Below are 20,341 nucleotides of genomic sequence, written 5' to 3'. Positions count from 1 at the left end.
CTCTCTGGGGGAAAGAAAAATAACCTAAGTATCACATCTTTCACAAAAAAGGAAACAATTAATGTAAATATCACAGGGTTACACAGCGAACTGGGGGGTGTCGCCATGCTAATGCAGGGCTGCATTAGCATAGTGAAAACATAGGAGTTTTCACTGCATAGTGAAAAACATAGTGAAAACATAGGAGTAAATATAATATAATATAATATAATATTCTGAACTAACTACTGAGTCGTTCACGTCTGCGTAAGGATATTAGAAATTGCTTGTGTTGTTTATTCAGGGTGTGTGGCTCTCGCGCGTGCACTTGCGCACGCACGCTGGACAGCCCTCTCCTCCTCGCGCTGGTGGCAGACCTACACAGTGTCGTGGCGTTTAGGGTGCTTGAGTGTCCGCACCAACTCTGTCACAGCGAGAGCCGCGGCTTCAGCCCCAGCTGTCCACAAACCGAGAGCAGGTTGTAGTACGCGAACAGCGAAGCGAAGGAAAAGAAAAGTAGTTGTTGAGGAAGGGAAACAGGTCGGAGGGATATTTCAGGTGCACTTTATTAGCAGACTTTGATAGGTCGTTTGCTCCGCGTATTACCGGACGGGAGATACCAGAAGTAGAAAGGAAAACGAGTTGGACGTTTCCTTTCTTCCGCAAAAAAAGAGGTACGTTTCTCCCTTTCCCAGCTGTTTTCCTGCACAGTGCTTCCTTCATGTCCGACTACTAACTGGGAACCTTTACTAAAACTTCAATGTTTCCTGCTTTATCCCTAGGCTTTATCCTTTATCTGTGTAGGCTTATCCCTACAGAGTAATAATACACACTCTCGTTTTGCAGGAAATATGTTGACATAAACTAAGCTGTTATTTGTTTTGTTTTGTTTTCACCCAGTATCGAGATAGTACTGAAGCCTAAGCCTGAATTTTCCATCTGTGTTTGTGTCTCGGTCCTGCTCCTAATGAGAGAACAGATGTGCTGCTGCCAACTAATCGATAATGGTCATTTCCTGTTGGTTCAGGCAGACTGCTGCCTCTGGCTCAGCAAACAATGCCAGCTGAGGGATCTGGCCGCACTGCCATCAGGCTCTATATACCATAATGGCCTCTATTTGTTTTACTGGGGATAATGACGCTCCTTTGTGCAATAAAGGAGCTCCCATTCTCATCCACTCAGCAGCTCCCTGAATGGCCAGTTTCACTTCATGGAGGATGGCTGGTCTGTGGTATGAGAGCAGGTGCTTGTCTTAGTCTTCCCAGCTGCTCACTGAGACCTGGTCCTGTGGTGATGTTTGAATAAGCTGCTTTTATTTCCTCATATTGTTCTACTTATTTCAGAGACACCATTGGGTACTTTGACCATAGAAAGAAATCTTTATAACTGTCCTGCTTTGCAATTGTCTTTTTTTTTTTAAATATCATTTGCATACCCAGAAGTAACTTGACTCTGCAGAACTGAGCAACACCACAACAGGAAAAGCACTTTAAATTCTTGTAATCTCTACAACATGTAATGAACAAGTTTTAAAGTTTTAGTTTCTTAAAAATTTATGAAACGTCAGCAAGCTTATGTGAGTCTGCTTCTGCCTGCAGGCGTTCTACACTGCACAGTAAACACAAAGGACAAGTGACACGGTGTACTGCAGCCTTAAGCCGAGCTCAGTAGAGTGGAAGTTAAGACAGTTAAGAAACATCACTTTAAAATGAGTGAATCAATGTTATGTGATTTCTGAGCAGAAAAATGTACCTCAAGTTGCACAGGCATCATGTGATTCAGGGTTTCAGAGCCAGTATCCTGAGAGATTAGAAAGAATTGGGAGACGCGGTGTGGGGCCCAGGACCTTTAATACCCAGAAACACATTTTTCCATTTAAAAGGATCGTGAGAGGGTATAGCAGGTGTGCCTAGGGCTCACATTCAGCAGGAAAGAGAACTTGTTTTACTTTCACACAGTTTTACAATACAAAACCCACAGAGGCAATTTAAAATGCTCAACTGAAGTGAGGCTTAAAGTCTGGATTAACCCTCCAGCTAAACTGCAGCTACTTTTAAAAAGGTGGTCTTACACTTATATACAGACAGAGTTCTTAACAAGTGAAACACACAGACTTGTCCTCTTATGCCCTGTATGGCAATTATTCTGACAGTACAGAGTGAAGACACTCTTTCCTCCTTATTTTGTTTTCTTTAGCTCTCATGGTAGTGAGATAGATATCTGTGTTGAGCTCTGGAGACCTCCATCTGGCCAGTTAAAAGCTGAGCGTACTGACTGCCTTGACCGCTAATGGGTCTTGCGGGCAGCTGAGTCAAAGTCTGGTCTCCACGGAGACGGGTCTGACCAGAGAGAGGCACAGCTGAGCTGCAACGATTGATCTGCTGTGTGTGCGTGCGTGCGTGTGTGTGTGTCTGTTTGAATGGACGCACATGGCCAGCTCTCTGCCCTCCTCCTCCCTGTGTTTGGTTGACTGACAATAAAAGGTTTGATGGCAGGTAATCTCACACTTGCCCCAGAAGAGATTACACTGAGATTAATGGCTGTAATGAAACGATTGGACAGATGGCAGGACGTCCTGTACTTTCATTTAAAGGAAATTTTCAGGTTTTTAGTGTGTGTATAAATGGCACATCGAATGAAAATATATACAATCAGCAATTTTGTTTAGTTAAGTCACAACATCATCAAGTCAACTTCTAGTTGAAGTAGTCATTCAGCGTGCGTACATGCCAATCACTTCCTCCTCTCTGCTTCTTTAAATTAATGATGATTTCTGCTTTTCCTCAGTAGAAATCTGCAAACGAAACATTTTTCTATGTGTGTGAGAGCTGTGAACAGAGGTGTTATGTTTGTGCGTTGATTGTCTGTCCATGCAGCTGCTGCTTTGCTAGTTGTAACCACTAACCAGTGTGAGGGATGTGATAATGCAGTTGTGATGCCGTTAGTTGATTTTGGTAGGATGTTTCAAGCAAGTGCTTTAGTTTATCCTGATTTTTCACATAGACTTTGCCCTCTCGTAAATGCTCCAGATGGCATCAACTGAGTCGCGGCTCCAGCAGCAGCCCTCGCAGAAGGATGCAGCCGACCAGAACTTTGACTACATGTTCAAGCTGCTGATCATTGGCAACAGCAGCGTGGGGAAAACTTCCTTCTTGTTCCGCTATGCCGACGACTCCTTCACCTCCGCTTTCGTCAGCACCGTGGGCATTGACTTCAAGGTCAAGACTGTCTTCCGCAATGACAAGAGGATCAAGTTGCAGATCTGGGTGGGTAGATTTGAGATAAATGAGAAGTTCTCTCTGCCAAGCTACAGCATCAGTTCATTCTGCCGTTTTGTTTGCCAGAATGAAGAGGAGCTTCATGTGTACTCTGTGATAAGCTGTTGTAAATCAGAGTGGATGCTCCATACTTCTAAAGGTGTTATTGGTTTAGAACATGTTAAGTCTTTCACCTCTTACTGAACAAAAGTCTTAAAAATACATTTTTCTCAAACTGTGGTTTGGCAGTTGTGCAAGTGTACCCTGTGAATTGTGTAAATGTAAAAAGCATGACTTCCTCATGTTTTATACGCATTTATACTTCCTACCCATTATCACGCATCTGCTAAGTGTCAACATTTGTTTAAAGGAGATGGATGGTGGTGCTTACTACAGTTTTAGTTGTAGTTTTAAGCCAGGGTTTGCCTGTTTTACCTTAGATCTAGTGGTACCGTGCCTTTAAGAAAAGTTATGGTATGAATGTTTTTTGACACTTTTTTGACCACCTTTTGTATCGGTATGGTGAACGTGTTAGCCTAGAACAGGGACATCGGACTCATTTTACATCAGATTCATTTTACATCGTGGGCCATATTTTGATCTTACGTGGGCTGGACAAGTGGATCTGCCTTTTCTGTCAGTTTAACTACACATTTACATACATGCAGTTTCAACAGTATTTCTTAAGTTTTCTACATGCTAAAGAAATGCTCCTGTGGTAAATGAAAGAAATCTGTCCATACGATTTGGACTTAAGCTGTAAGAGGTAAATGTGTAAAATTACAGAAAAAGTTCTGGTAGCTCAATCTCCAGACTGTGCTGTATTTATAAAACAGAAGGTTTCTGTCAATTAATAGAAAATTTTTTCCAAAGCCGTTTAGTGGGCCGGATTATCTTTCCCGGGTCAATTCTGGCCCAGGCCTTATGTTTGACATCACTGTCCAAGCAGATACAATTTCTACTAAATCTTAAGATAAATTTCTGGATACTTAGCTACTGTTCACATGACTGTTCACTAGCTTTAACTAACTTTATCTGCTGATTACAGTGTCACCTGGATGCCAAGGTGGAAAAGTGTTCTCTATCGTGGGTTATGATGTCCTCTTCATTTAAATATAAAATGTGTTTTGACAAATTGGGCACAAATTCCTTCCTCTTTTGCTTCCAAGGTTGAGAAAGTAAGATGTATTCATTGTTTAGTTGCTGTACATTTCATGTAGACACTGATGCAATACGTTGTGTGCAGCATTTATAGCAGGCAAGGTGTTGTGATGGTGTTGTTTGTAAGTTAAACACCATCTGAAACAGTACAGTAGCTCCACAGTCACATTAGCACATAATGCTTCCTTGTTGTTGAAGTCTTCAGGTGTTGATTCAGCTGTTTTTCTGAGCTACAGTTTGTAGTATTGTTGCGTGTTGCGTTCGACAGTTGATGTTGTTGCTGTAATTCACACCACTATTCCTCTTTGCTAACTCATTTTGTCATGCATGTTTATCACACAAGATCATGATTTTGGAGAATTTGCTATCGATGCTTTTCATGAATTTGTCATTTCTTTGACGGGCAAGCAGACATTACTTCCCCTAATAGTCATACAGTTAAGATAAAAATATCAAAACACACATAATTAGATTGTGAACAGTTTGATTATTATGAATAAAACTGTTAAGCCTTACATTAATTGTATAATGTCTACTGTGGGTCAGCACTGTAGACTATAACTAAAAGATGATGTACTGTAGAGCGGATGCAAACTCCGGGAAGGTCTGAAAAGTGAAGTTGGTGAGATGGTCTTCTGAATAGAGCTGCTCGATTGTGGGAAAAAAATCATAATTATTTTGTTCAGCATTAAGGTCTCGAATCTTTAACACAATAACTCTACATTTGAAAACTTTTTGTCAACTAAAGTCTCTCTTTCTGTCATCTTGGCCATAATCATTAGAAGTTCTAATTGTAATTTAATTTAAATGTAGTTGCACAACCCTGGCTTTCAGGAACTACTGCCGTAGTTGCAAAAAGAAGTCAAACTGAGTTGAAGTCTCTGAAAGAATAACCCTGCTTCTCGCTTGATTTATGACCTCAGTAAACACTTTCCCAATGAGTTTTCCGCCTCAGTTATTAACGTCAACACAACATTATGCTTGTTTTTTAAATTTTAGTTTATTTAGAGTAAATTACATGAAAGAGCATTTTGACAGGTCACTATTATATGAGGATCCACCCCACACTGTAACAACAGCCAAAATAGAGTTGGGGCTTCAAAAGGAACTTCAGTGGCTGACCCCACTTTTTAAACTATATGGTAACATCTGGTTAAGTCACTCAAATTTATCTGCAACATGGTGACAGGATGGCATGGGTGGATTACTAGTTTTTAAAAAATCGATGGGTAGTTGCATTATGGGAAATCTAGGATTCAGTGTTGGACCAGGGCTGGGGCAAAAAAAAAAAGTCAAACTCTGTTGTTTCACCCCAGTTTCTTTTTGTTCTTCTTTTAAACTTCCACCTTCAGAGAACTATAATGGGTACCTTTAAATGCCTGTGCCAGTTTTTGAGATGATACTTTTCCACCTTTTTACAGTTAGCAGTTGAGAAACAGCAGGAATCAGCTTCTATGATTGATCAGCCCCACTGACAGCTTTACTAACAAAGTTAACTTTGGAATGGGCTTTCATATTGTACTATAAGGTGTATCCTGGCAGCTCACCTTCCCTCACACTATGCTACAAATCCTGTCTATATACATTGTTTAGGCTGATCAAACAGATGATTCATTCAAACCAGCAATCTGTGAGCCACTGTATGATCCACAAACAGTGACCCGAATGAATCAGCAGCCGAGAGGAGCCCACACCAAAACACACAGTCACCTAGTGTGTGAATGTGTGTGTGTGAATGGGTGGATGACTGGTTGTGTAAAGCGCTTTGGGGTCCTTAGGGACTAGTAAAGCGCTATACAAATACAGGCCATTTTTACCATTTACTAAAACTGTGTCTCTTATAAATGACATGCAGTGTTAGTGGTGTTAGTCTAACAGCTGATCAGGAGGGAGGAAAAAAAACAGCAGTAACTAACTTGACTGTGCACTTTGTATTCAATAATTAGAGGACATTGTTATGGGGTTCTACAGAAGCAGCAGTACTGATGGTGCTGTTGGATGACAAAGAAACCTGGTATTTCCTAAACTCAGGAAGCAGAGGAAGTTCCTTATCAGCGTCTCACTGAGCCATAGCGAAGATCGACTGCGAACTCAGTAGTGTATTTAAAGGGTGTGGGAGCAGCAGGCATGTCTTAAAACAAGCACTCTCTTACATCGTGTTAATATTTAACTCTGTAATAATTCAGGAATGCTAAATTAAAGTTGGCTACCTAACATAAGAGAATTCACCAGAGCCTTTGACAAAGAGAGTTGCAGATTGTGCCATTGTGCCAGCTGCCAGCCTCACTGTGTGTATCATGGAAAGTAGTCTGATAACGCACCACGTGGCCCTTGCACAGTGCATGAACATACAGGAACTCATGTACAATATGAACACACTGTGCACACACACTGTGTACATCCCTGCTCTCATGTCATGGAAATAAATTTCCTTTCTTTAAGCAAACACACACACCTTTTGCACATTTAGCACTACACAGTGCGGCTGTGTAGTGCGGCACTACACAGCCGCACATATGCCCGGGCGTGCTATCCCTGGGGATGATGTCCTGTGTGTGCCACTGCTTCATGCCGGTCGCTTATATAAACGCAGGTGACGCATGTTTAAAGATCAGGGTCCCAGAGACGTCAGAGCTTCTGATTGTGCACAAGCCTAATTTAAACTCCTCCCTATCTGTCATCGCATATATGCACACGAGGGAGCAGCTTTTGTTTGGGGTTTATTGTAGCAACCTTGGAGACTGACTGTTTGGTTAGTAATGCTATTATGCTGCCAAATATTTGATCATCCCTTCGTGGATGAGATAAAGATGGACCTGGGATATATCACACGTTACTGAAACAAAAATAAACTCTGACAGAGCAGGCTCTGGAAAGATTAAAGAATAAAGCTTGAGCACTCTGCTCGAGGGATTTTACCAGCAGACTGCCCTCTGTGTTGGTTGTTTTCGTAAAGTGAGAAGGATCGCTCTGGTTGTCCACCTAGAGCAGTCCTAGCTGTAATGGAACATTCATAACCTTCAATGCCCTCTGGTTACCTGGACAACCCACTCTTCCTCCTCATCAAAATGAGGAAAACATCAGACACACACAGGCCCCTGATGCAAATTAAGGACTTTAGAAAGGTTACCAGGTAACCACGAGAGTGGCGGCGAGATAATCAACCAACTCACTCTACCTTTTTGATATTTTATGCTTTAATTGTCCAATAAATAAACTGAGCCGTTGGCTGTGATATTACACAGCCTCCAGGTGGTTAGTAATCCAAGCCACAAGTCCCGGTGTGATGAGAAATGATTGTGGCAGGAGCTCGTATCTAAATGCCATCTTCCCCTGGACTGTGTGGTGCAGAGAAATGGCATTTTGAAGCAATGCAGCCAGTTGGTTTGGAAGAAAAAAACTACATGAAGGTCTCACAGAGTGCAGCAGAGCCTTGACCTACCCTGATATTTACCAGTACATGTCTAATAAAACCAAATACAAATCTGACTTGAATTTAACTTAAAAACAATTGAAAAGAACTTACCTAACCAGTACTAACAAGAATCATCAAAGCTGGTGAAACTAGGAGTACTAGTAGCATCATTACATGAAAAATAACCCTATCCCCACCTTCTGCTTAAAATAGCCATCCCTGCAAGATATTTCTAAATTATAGGATGTAAATGCAATTATAGGGCATTAATGCTGTAATGGATGACTGTCAAACTTGCTCTACTTGGACTGTGTAGTGTCAAGTCAAAGCTGACACCTTAGATAACTGTTACTTGGAAAGAGTCCAGGGTTAGTGTTGGCAATACTGCCCCCTTGTGGTTTAAAATCATATACTGGAGATTTTTAACCTTAAAAATGTAAAGTGAATGAAGCAGATAGAATGAAGTATTTCATGGACTGTGTATTTTTGTATAATTGCAGGACACGGCAGGGCAAGAACGCTATCGCACCATCACCACAGCCTACTACAGAGGAGCCATGGGCTTCCTGCTCATGTATGATATCACTAACCAGGACTCCTTCAACGCAGTTCAGGACTGGTAAGTGTGGAATGAGTGAAAAGCTTTACTATTAATACTGTCTACATTAGATTATGTATTTGTAATTTTGTTTTATCTAAAAAAAACAATTAAAAAAATACATTCTCGAGTATTTTATCTAAAGTGTGAAGTTGATGCCAGTTGATGGAACATGAAGGGGTTTTTGGTATGTTAGTGCCATCATGTGGTCAGTTGTGAACTGAGACGTAAACGTGACATCCCTGTTCTTCTTTGTCCTTTTTATATACAGTTAGAGCAATAATATATTGTACAAAGTTAAGTAGTTTTATCTCTGTACACAGCCACAGTGGAAACAATCAAGATATGACTGAAGTGCAGATTTTCAGCTTTAATTGAAAGAAATGAACAAACAAAATCTTTAATGGTTTAATAGTAACGTGACTTATAATGAGGCCCAAAGATGGTGCCATTGATGTCAGTGCAAGTGAGGGAGGCCATCAAAAGGCAGAAAAATAAAAGTAAACCTATCGCTGAGACAGCACTATTTTAGGAGGAGCCATTCTTCAAAATAATGAATGCAGTGGCCGCCTCAGCAATACCAAAAAGCCTGAAAGACAACAGAAGACAAAATACATGATTGGAGAGTTCTTTTCACAATTAAGAAAAACAGCCTCTCAACATCTAACCAAGTTAAAAACACTCTTGAGAAGGTATCATTGTCAAGGTCTACAATCAATTCTTTGTGAATGTACATATAGAAGGTATCTAACAAGTCCTTTTATATTTACATTCACGAAGGGTGAATGTGAATATAGAACTTCCTGTTCGTCTCAAGAAGAGGAAGTTCAAAAGAACATCTAAAAAATCTAAAAAAAGTCTGTGCAGTTCTGAAAATAATTCTCTGAACAGATGAAACCAAGATGAACGTACCAGAATAATGGAAAGAGAAAAGTGTGGAGAAGGAGAAAACTGCTCATGATCTGAAGCATACCACAAAGAAATTGGAGATACTTCAAATGCCAAGTCAGTCACATGATCTCAACCTAGCAGAGCGCTTCCCAGTTATTAACTTAAAATTTGAATGCAGAATGATCCACAAAGAGCAGCTGAAGGTGGCGGCAGTAAAGGCAGCATCTGGTGACATCCATGGGTTCTAGACTTCAGGTGTCACTGTCTGAAAAGGATTTTCAACAAAGTTTAAAAAAGTCTTTATATTTAAATTCATGTTAGTTTGTCCCATTCATTTTGAACATCTGAAAACAATGTATTGTGTATAAAAATAGCTGAGTTATAGGTGGAAGTCTGCAGTTCAATCATATCTTGATCATTTAACACCCACTGCAATGGTGTATGTGGGCAAACTTCAAATTTGTGTCACTGTCTAACAAGGTATGGACCTCAATGTATTTTTTTTGCCAGATTTCCCAAAGAGTTTAGTGAATCTACAGCAAATATGCTACTTATCATATTTGGATGATTCTAAATAAAAATGTTTATTTAAAAACACTCAACAGCACTGGATAGCTGGTTTTTACCCCTCAGCCGTAATGTCGTCACCCTGACGTAGACACTGAAGTTTGTGAACTTTAGAACAAAGGGATGTAGGAGTTTCAAATTGATACCGTAGGTATATCTACTAAAAATCTCAAAACAGTTCAAAATCAGTGATCCCAGCGTCAAGATCAGTGGGCAGAGGACAAGTTTTCTGAAAATGTTGTGAATGCGATAATTTGAGAAGGACGTCACCCAGGATTTAGAAATTGATTCCATAAATGTATCTAGTAGGAGCCTGAGGGGTGAACCCCCTGCAGGGGGTTTAGATTCTTGTGGTTTGGAGTTGCAGCCCAAATTAGATGAGAAATGCATTGCCGTGCTATATTAATGCAAGAATTTGTAAATAATGTACAATAAAGTCTATATTTAACTGAAAGTAGTACAAAGTACAGTAGACAATACAAAAAGTACAAAGACAACATATAAACTGTTGAAACTGAGAAATCATATAGCTTTTAGAAAAAAAATGCTCATTGGAGATGAGATGAGATGAGAGACCAGTAATGTATTTGAAATGCATTTCAAATACATTTCAAATGCATTTTAAAAAACGTCATTAACAACAGGCATAACTAGGAGTTTAACTCTATGATCTCAGGAACAATTCTGAATACTATTCTCTGTGAACACAATTCTTCACTGCGTCCTTATATGCAGTTTAATCTCTGTCATGCGGCTGGCAGGTGATTGGCCTAAACCTCTTCAGGGCAGTCTGAGGTCAAGTGGAAAACTGTTCTGTGACTGATGATTCAAAATGTGGGAATCATGGATGCCACGTCCTCAGACTAAAGAGGGTTGGGACTGTGTGGGTTGGTATCAGGGACATGTCACATAATCAATACATTTGGTGCATTATAAAATGAAAACTTTTGTGCAGTTGGAATCCTTTACCAAGAAAGAAGAGAAAACATTTAGCTTTCAAAACAACAGTTTTATTGACACTAGGAAAAACTCGCCCTATATATCTTTTTTCTTCTTTATTCAAAACAAGAATGATTAGCAAAAAGCACAAAATATTTAAAATGAAAAATTTTAGATAAAATGTAGTATTACTTGCTGAAGGGTTCATTCAGTCGTGATGGTTGCTAAAATGTCTTTGGCTTTGGGCGCTGGCGACCCAACACTGCATTGGCAAGGAGATAACAGAATGAAAAGGATGTATATGAAGATGTAAAACAGTGGGGTTTATAATAAATCGTTTTTTTTAACATATAGATATTAATAGTTGTTGTATATGTAACAATGTTTTGCATATACAATGGTCCCTCGGTAAAACGCGGTTCACCTCGCTGTTTCGCAGATTTTATTTTTGTGTGTGTGTGCAATTTTGCATACCTTTTTACAGCGCATTGTGTTCTGCATCCTGATTGGCTGTTGACTATTTTCAGTTGATCTCGTGCCGTGTCTCCTGCACAGTACAGAATGCGTTCAGCTTGTCAAATTTACATAAATCTTCGATCGCTAGCAACATGACTCTGAAGTGCTGTACTGTGTGTTTGTAAGTTTTCTCCCCAACAAACACAACAATGTCGACGAGACGTCATCATCTGCGGGTGCCTTTGGTTTCATTCTATAATACTGGACTTATTTGTCTGCAAGGTTTGAACTTCGAGTGTTTAAACAAGAAAGAAAAGTGAAAATGTTCATGCCTGTCTGAGAAAACTGTCTAAAGTGTGTAGTGAGGGGTTTTACAGCCTTAAAACATCTATAATACAGGCCATTTACCATAATAATTGTAAAAAATAAAGTTGGCTACTTCATGGATTTCACCTATCACGGGTTATTTTTAGAACGTAACTCCCGCGATAAACGAGGGACCACTGTATGTTATTCTGATTGGCTTACCCGTTAAGAGATACAGTTCATGCACACATATGTATATACATATGCTTTGATCATTATAGTAAGAATAGTTTAATCAGAGTGTCCTATATATATGCATTTTTTTTCTGCTGTTAATCATGTAGACTTTGCAACTCTGGTTTTGTCTTTCAGGGCAACACAAATCAAGACATACTCGTGGGACAATGCTCAGGTGATCCTGGTTGGTAACAAGTGTGACCTGGAGGATGACAGGCTTATACCCACAGAGGATGGCCAGCGACTGGCTGAGGAGCTAGGTAAAAGCCGTTAGTGTCACAGTGTTATTTCTTTTTAGCTTAGAGTCTGCAGACACGTTTGACTTGTCTTTTTTGTAGATTCTGACATTAGTACATCTATTTTTCATAGCAGATGAATTGAAATACCATTTAGCTTTTTGACTTTGCTTCATGTCAGGTTTTCAGTTCTTTGAGGCCAGTGCCAAGGACAACATCAACGTCAAGCAGGTGTTTGAACGTCTAGTGGATGTTATCTGTGAGAAGATGAACGAGAGCATGGAAGGAGACGCCAACCTCATAGCCAACCACAGCAACCAGGGCCTTAAAGACTCACCTTCAGAGAGCCACGGGGGCTGTGCTTGCTAAACCATCTGCCTTCTTAGTCTCCCAACACACACACACACACACACACACACACACACACACACACACTGAAGAATAACTTGTCTGTGCCTCAACCATGAAAAGTGCCGCACCTCCCCTTTCACTTGAGCCATACCGAGCTCTGCCCCATCCACACAGCACAGATAATCTTCAGCACATCCTCCTCCTCCTCAGACCTGTCTTTCCTTCGAAGAGACCCACTCTGTCACTTTCTTTCTCTTAAGGGAGACTTTAAGCCTGCAGACTTTAAGCCGCCACATACACCTCTTTGACTGCTGTAGCCCCATTAACTACCACGTGAAATCTAGTGAAACATTTATTCAGTGCATTCAGTTTTCTTAGACAAATATTTTTATAGACAGCAACAAGCTAGCTATCAGTTTATCTTGAAATTTTTGATTTGATCGATGAACTGTTTAAATGTGTTATACTGTAGAAACCAGTAATGTCAAGTTCCAATAGGACTTGTCTTCGGTCTAATATTTATTAAGGTATTGATTTCTGATGGATTTTAGCAGCTCCGAGACGTTTTGTGCTTAATGAGTCTTGTCCAGGATGCTCCCCTCTAGGGACTGATTAAAGGAAGGAAACATGAAGGAGTCTTGCACAGCGTGCTGAAAGTTTTCAGCATTGCCAACCCTCAAGGGCAAGTTTGACAAGAACTTTGCTTTCTTGTCAGGAGTAAAAAAAAAAAAAAAAAAAAGTACCACTGCTGCATATGGTAAGTAAAACTACTGCCTAGAGCTGGTTAACTTAGCCAAGCATAAAGACATCGATATACTAAACTTCATATTCAAAACATACTTAGACTCACTTAGAATATAGTAAGTCAGTAGAAGCGTAATAACTACTGTACAAACACGTGTGACCAGTCTACTCCAGTCTAGAGCTTCCCTTCACCTCTTCTTCTTGCTGTTTACTAAATGTCAGGTCTGCCACACAGTGTGATGTACTAGTGTCAGCAAGCCCCTCATGTGACATGTCCTCTGTCCGCCTTCTGTCTCACACACACAAACACACACATACTGCTCCCTTAACTGTAGCATGGTACTGTGTTTAGTAGGTGAGCAGTTACAATGTGGTGAATTATCTTTTTTTCCCTTTGTTTGTTACTGACACGACTGTTTTCAAGAAGTGCAGCACATTATGTGTGTTTGTGCCCAGAAAGGGGGACAACCACTGATCTGTGAGGACGATAAGTCCGGACACCAACCGTGCTGTTGCAACTATCAGGAGGAACAGTGAGCCGGTGCAGAGCATCACTTTATTCCCCATTACTGTTATAAATCAATGTGAATAAAATGCAGTTTTAGAATGACTCCACATAATTGTATTTTATACATCTTGTTTTGTTCCTGCTGTTTGGACAAGATTTCAGTGTTGAAAGGTCAGTTTGACCCTCCTGAAAACGTCATCCTGATGGGAAAGATTGAAATTTGGAGCGTCTTTTGGATTTCACCACAAATCAGGGATGGGAATACAAGAATTGTGTGTTGTTGTTTTGCAGACTGTTGACTGTCAGTTAGTATTAACCATAGCCTCTGTACAGCGATAGCAGCCTCACACTGCTAACTGCTGGTCAGCCCACTCCCTGCTACTGTACGAGCCTGCGGCCACTTATCGCTCGTGTCAGCATGTGCTGCTGAATAGTGATATAGTTTGACAGGTATTAGATGTTATCATATCACGTGTCTGTGGCATGCTGCGCTTTGATGCAGGGGTCTAAAATAGGGAAGTTGTGTGCAAGATCAGTAATTCATAACACTATTTGTATTATATCATGCAGTTTTGCAGTGTATTAAAATGGCATGCAAAAACCATGTTTCTCTTACTGAGCTTCTGATGGGGACTGCTGCTTGAAACATGCTGTTCTGCTCTGTCCACTGATATCACATTTTAGTTCAGCAGGTATCTGCCATTGTGCTCAGACGCTCTTGTGCAAACAGGTTTGAACCTCAGCTTTTAGTCCTAGAGATGTTCTTTCTTTCTTATGCTTATGGCATATATATTTTAATGTCTTACATTCCTGATTGATAGCTTTCTAAAAGATGGGAGATTAGACCCTTTGTGCTGTTTACTATATATTCTGAATGTGCAGGGTGAACCCATTGTTTGGAAAGAAAAAAGTGCATCTTGTAAACAAGGACAAATGTAGAAATCTGTTTATGAAAATAAAGAATATATTCACTACAAAAAAGACGGGGGGGAGCACAATAGTCTCTTCAGCTCATAAATGAGTTCTGAAACCTGCACACGTGTCTTTGCGGTCATGGCTACATCTAAGGTTTAATTTATGACCAGGAATCACACATCCTAACCCCAAACATCTGTTTTATCTGAAGAAACAGAGAAACCACATTCTGTCCTTGTCCTCCGCAACAATACAGATGTCTTCTTCCTGCCATAAGACACAACTTCCCTTCCCTATGCAAGGGAGGCCTCTGCTTCTAAATAGAATTCTCACTTAGCTGACTGGAAGGGATGTGAAACTGAAGTGAGCAAATGTATGCAAATGTGTCATTATTTAAACAAAACGTAGCTCTTTACGTCGGTGCCCATCTCACAGTCATCATACTGCCCTTTGTAAGTGATGTAAACACGTGCTGAATTGCATTTAAACTGACGGGGATGGGCTGAGACTACTTATCTTGGGTGAAGAAACAGGGCTGTCTGCACCTCTGATAATACTAGCCAAACCAAGAAAACACGGGGGTGCAGTGAGTAGATAAGGAACCGTTTAGGCCTGCTTCGTACAGAGTGTGAGTGGGTACTCAGCGGTTTCTGTTACATGAGCACATGCAGGAATGAAACTGTCCCAGGAGACAGCAGGGGACTACAGACCACCTCCTCGGGCCAGTCAGTGTTTGCGCACCATTTCCTCAAAAAGGGCTGTTATCTATCTATCCATCTAAATAACCATCTATCTATCGATCGAACTCTCTATCTGCGCGCCTTTACGCAATACAGATCTCAGACGTCACAAACATGTTGTAAACATCAATGAGCGCGTGATTCCCGCCCACCATGCCAAAAAGTTCTGAAAGACTTTATTTGCCCCACCTCTTCTGTTCTCACTCAAGGAGAAAGTAAACAGCTCAGCGTATAAGCACCTTATCGCTCACGAGCAGGCGCGTAATAACCGCGCAGCGCTATGCATGGTATCGAAACACAAAACAAGCGAGGAGAGAGCTGCGGCAGATGTGTTTGTGGCAGGTTGTTTTCCGGTGATGCAGGTGGACAATAGAGGGCCGAGGTCGTTCTGTTCCCCGAGAAGACATGATGACATGTGAGATTCTGAGTAGACTGTTGGCACTTTGCGCGATAGCCTGCATCGCGCGAGCGGGTTCCACCCTCCAAGACGCTCGAGATTTCGAGGAGAAAAGTAAGGCATCTTTTGGTTTTGGTTTTTTTCTGGAACTTTTCAGGAAGGCGTTAGTGTGCTCCTATCATGCCATTTCACATAGTGCTCTCACATTTCCAATTTGCCACCCTCAGTGTCCATTCTCCTGAAAGAAGAACCAGAAACCCCCAAATGCTTTGCTGAAGGGAGGAAGGACTTCACGTGCTTCTGGGAGGAAGATGAGGAGAGAGCTGGCTCTGTGCATCAGTACTCCTTTACATACACCTACCAGTAAGTCACACTTATTATTAGATAAAATGAGTCTATGTGGTGATTTTTCCTTTTATCTCTTTTCATATTACACAACCTACAATGAAAGTATTTCAGGGTGGTTTCAGGAGATACCCCTTATACTTTTTTAGGGTTTTTTTTTACCGCTTCAGTTCCAGAGCCTATTATTAAAAAATAATCCAAATGCTTGATTTGTTTACAAAACAAAAACTAAAATACAATATTATTATCACAATGTTCCCATTTTCCTCTATCCTGAGCAGAAATGAAAACAGCAGCAGGTGCCCCCTCAGTGCCGTCCCTGCAGCAGGTGGGAAAATGCTGATTGTATGCCATCTGAACCGAATTCAGATGTTTGTCCAAATGGACATCCAAGTTCATCGGGAGGGAATACTGATACACAATCGCAGCCTCCTCATCGAACTCGTCTGTAAGTGATGTTTTTTTTCTGCAAACGGTGCTCCTGCCAACAACTTCTGCAAAGCTTAGCACTAGATTAATGCTTTTTAAATACGTTTTTAAGTATTTGTGCCTTACATTCTGCACTAACATGGTTCAAAGTGATGGTTAAAGGGGCTATGCACCTGCTGAGTGCCTAAAAACAAAATTGTGTACTGTAGGTTGAAATAACTGCCATCATCTGCCCATTTCTACTAAGTATGCATGCAGCATTGCATCAAGGTACCTATAGATTGAGGGGAAGTGTTTCAAAGTGAGACTTTGCAGGGAACAGTCTTCCCTTAACTGCTATGCAACTCTATGTCTGTGTGCAGTTCTTCTGGATCCTCCTGCTAATGTAACAGTGAGCAGCACAGGTCAGCAAGGCCAGCTGAATGTCAGCTGGGTGCCACCTCCTCTGAAGTACATGGATGACAGCATGATGTATGAGGTCTTCTATTCTCTGGCTGACAGCCACATTGGACAGGTAAAGCAGCCTCACCCATTTGAACATTAAACTCTGAGCAGCAGGTTTAATGATGGCCGCACATGGACTTTTTGGGGCTTTTTTGCAGGTTGAAGTGGCCCGGGCATGCTCAGAATATATCTTGAGAGGCCTGCAGTTCAGTAAAAAGTACAAGGTTCAAGTCCGTGTAAAACTGGATGGAGTTAGCTACAATGGCTACTGGAGTGCTTGGAGTGACCCAGTGTTCATGGAAACTCTTCCTACAGGTGGTTATTCACATCAAAATGCATAACAAAAATGTATTATGTACCCCAAAAGCACTGGCAACTCATGAAAGGGACTAAATGATGCCATGGGGTTTTTTTTTTTACCGTATTCAGTGATCTAACACACATTGATCATTCTGTTCCTCCCCTAGAATTTGATCCACTCATCATCTCCCTGACGCTCATCATCTCTTTCATCTTCATTGTCCTGTGTCTTGCTATGCTCCTGTCCCATCATAGGTCAGTCAGCCTGGCCCACACAAACAGATTGCTTACTGTCTGGTCTCAAAAAATGTCCTTCAAGAATTTTAAGTGGCAATAACAGAAAACACAAGTTGTGAAATATATCTTAAGAGTCTGTTCCTTTTCTAGGTTCCTTATAAAGAAGATTTGGCCAGCTATTCCAACTCCTGACAGCAAATTTCAGGGTCTTTTTACCATTTATGGTGGAAACTTTCAGGTAAGAAAAATATTAAGAGTCTACAGCCATGCAGACTGAGCCTTAGCCTGGCACAATGACACTTTGAGCTTAATGTAACATGCTCACATCAACACCATCATATTCTTTTTGTTTTTCTATAGGAGTGGTTAGGGCAAACCAATGGAGGTTTGTGGTTGACGCCAGCTTTCATCTACTCAGAAGAATGCCCCTCTCCTCTGGAAGTACTCTCAGAACTGAGCCTATGCCCCTCACTGCCCTCTCCACCTCTGCCACCCAAGGCCTCTAGAGCTTTGAGTGCAGTCAGGAATGAGGGCAGGGAATTGAGGAATGGGGTTGAAGAGAGAGCACTGTTGGTAAAAGACAATTTAGATGGCGAGACAGATGGGGAAAGAGCCGCACCGCACCACCACTGGTTACTGGACCGCTTGCGGGCACTCCACCAGCACCAGGTTCCCTGCTCGCAGTCTTCTCTGCTGGAGTCTCAAGACACCTACGTCACCCTCAGTGCCAACAACAACAGTAACGATGAGCACGTGGATAGCAACCTTGAGGAAGCCTTGCCCCTTGAGGCTCTTTTTCCCTCTGGAAATACAGCATTGTGTGAATCTCACTCTGACCTGGGATCAGCGCCTCAAAGCTCTGGATCAGGTTGCATTTCTTCCCAGTCCAGTTTTGAGTACCCAAACCATGCCTGGATGGCCAAGGGCCCCGGGTACACCTACATGGCAGTGGCAGACTCTGGGGTCTCAATGGACTATAGCCCCATGAGCAGAGTTGATGAAAATGGAAAAGTGCCCGTCTACACTAACGAGTACAAGAACATGATCCCTGCTCACAGGAAACCCTTCTTGGTGAGGCAGTACCCTGTCCATGGTGATGGCTGAGAGGAAGCTAAACTGTTTTAAAACAGACTCTGTAAGGGAATTTGGATATTCACCCAAGGCAACATGGCTTCCCATCAACTGTTACAAAAGTAACTGGGGAGGTGACTGACACCACAGTGTAAGCTAAAGAACTCTGTACAGGACACTGAGGGATTGAACTTCTTGAGTTTCTCCACCATGAAGAATTTTGTAAAGCTTCATGTTAAGGCATACATATTGACCATTAACAGGTTTCTTATTAGCATGCATACTGGTAGCAGACTGGTTCTTTATTAGTCACTATAAAGCACTTTCTGATGCTGCAGTCTGCACCATATTCTACAAATATAATTAATTTGCTATCTAATTACTGTTCATTGATGGTAAATAAGGAAGTAGTTATTCATAACCTATTGCCAATATAATAGCAGTTTTCCTTTTATAGCATTTAATGAATACGGGGTATTCTTGTGAAAGACTGCACAAAAGTAAGTGTTAATAGTGTTAAAAAACCTGTAGGTTCACAGAGGTGCAAAGGAGCAAGAAGTACAAACTTGGCACAGCTAACACCATTCTCCTTATTAATTGATAGCATACTTTTGTTTTCATATCATGTTTAAGGTATAGAATAAATGTACTGCTTTAACTAAATTTTATAATTTTCAGCTGATAGAGCTTTTATATTTCTCAGCATGTGGCACCGTTTAGCACCCTAATTCACACATCACAAAAGCTACACAGACAAAAATGAACTTGCTTAAAGCAGTTCATGCTGCTTGGTTAGAGCAGCATTCTCTATATAATGCTTTCCGTGCAGCATAACAGAATTTTAGGTGAACAAAGCAGTAGGAGTTATGTCTTCTTGTTAGAAGTAATGCGACTTTCACATTTTTTACATTGTTATAAAGTCAAACTTCACGTTTCGGCAATCTTTGATAAATTGTATCATTACCGACATTAAACTGTGAAATAGCACCTACGTACTCAATCATCCAATTACCAGAAGAAACTTTGTACAAACATCATCATTGTGCAAGAACAAGCTCGTCATCACAGCTGTTGCTACTTAATTTTTCATCATCACTGCTGTGAAAAAGAAAGTTGTGTTGTTTTTTTTCAAACTCAGATTACTCAGCATCAAGTGTATATTATTCCAAAACGACAAATAAACTTAGCTTGGCTAACATTTGCTAAAATCTATAACGCTCTCTGTCTTTTTAAAAATAATTATGGCAAATCTGGCAGCCATCTGCAGTTATGAAAAAGCATGCCCTCTTTCAGTTAATGGAACCTCCATTGTATTATTGTAGGGTCTTTACCCCACAATATAAAGGGCCATGAGGCAATCTTGCTGTGATTTGACGCTATAAAAATATAATTGAATTGATCTGAGTTCTCGAGCTTTAAGTGACAGGTGTACTCAGTCTTTCTATACTGCTCCTGCATTTTGGCTTTGCTTTTGATAAGTAATATATATTTTTAATATGTTATTTGTAGGTGTTCATTTGAGGTTTTTTAAATTTTAAGAACTTTTGGATATTTTGGATCATATCCAAGTGTGAAACTCACTGTACTTGTACATAATAATACAGTTTTTGTTTTCTGTTTTTATCACAATTGTTTGAGAGGATGATCAAATCTGTAAATTGCTGCCATTTCCAAGAAAACCTTGGATCTTGAAGTACGGTAAAAGAAATCTAGTAACCACTACTAATGCAGGGCGTGGGGACATTTTAAGCCAATATCCATTTTCATCAATCACTCCAAAAAATTGATTTCCATACTTTTGCACATCCTTGTTTGATT

General features: G+C 40.8%; 2 protein-coding genes across 2 annotated transcripts; both read left to right on the top strand.

Moving 5' to 3' along the window:
• Nucleotides 1-400: 400 nt before the first annotated feature.
• rab3db (RAB3D, member RAS oncogene family, b) lies at nucleotides 401-12,431 on the top strand. The gene is made up of 5 exons (XM_085351352.1): nucleotides 401-653; nucleotides 3,009-3,245; nucleotides 8,313-8,431; nucleotides 11,942-12,066; nucleotides 12,224-12,431. The coding sequence occupies exons 2-5, from the start codon at nucleotides 3,009-3,011 to the stop codon at nucleotides 12,409-12,411; spliced, it is 669 nt and encodes a 222-aa protein (XP_085207478.1). The 5' UTR covers nucleotides 401-653; the 3' UTR covers nucleotides 12,412-12,431.
• Nucleotides 12,432-15,480: 3,049 nt separating this feature from the next.
• Nucleotides 15,481-19,573, top strand: epor (erythropoietin receptor). The gene is made up of 8 exons (XM_085352054.1): nucleotides 15,481-15,811; nucleotides 15,925-16,060; nucleotides 16,324-16,490; nucleotides 16,834-16,985; nucleotides 17,074-17,230; nucleotides 17,383-17,470; nucleotides 17,603-17,690; nucleotides 17,813-19,573. The coding sequence occupies exons 1-8, from the start codon at nucleotides 15,706-15,708 to the stop codon at nucleotides 18,554-18,556; spliced, it is 1,638 nt and encodes a 545-aa protein (XP_085208180.1). The 5' UTR covers nucleotides 15,481-15,705; the 3' UTR covers nucleotides 18,557-19,573.
• The last annotated feature ends 768 nt before the right edge of the window (nucleotides 19,574-20,341 follow it).

This window comes from Diplotaxodon limnothrissa, linkage group LG4 (assembly GCF_057381915.1).
Source record: "Diplotaxodon limnothrissa isolate DT_005_m linkage group LG4, D_limnothrissa_male_GT1.1, whole genome shotgun sequence".
Lineage (NCBI taxonomy): Eukaryota > Metazoa > Chordata > Actinopteri > Cichliformes > Cichlidae > Diplotaxodon > Diplotaxodon limnothrissa.
This window is presented reverse-complemented; position numbering and strand designations above follow the sequence as displayed.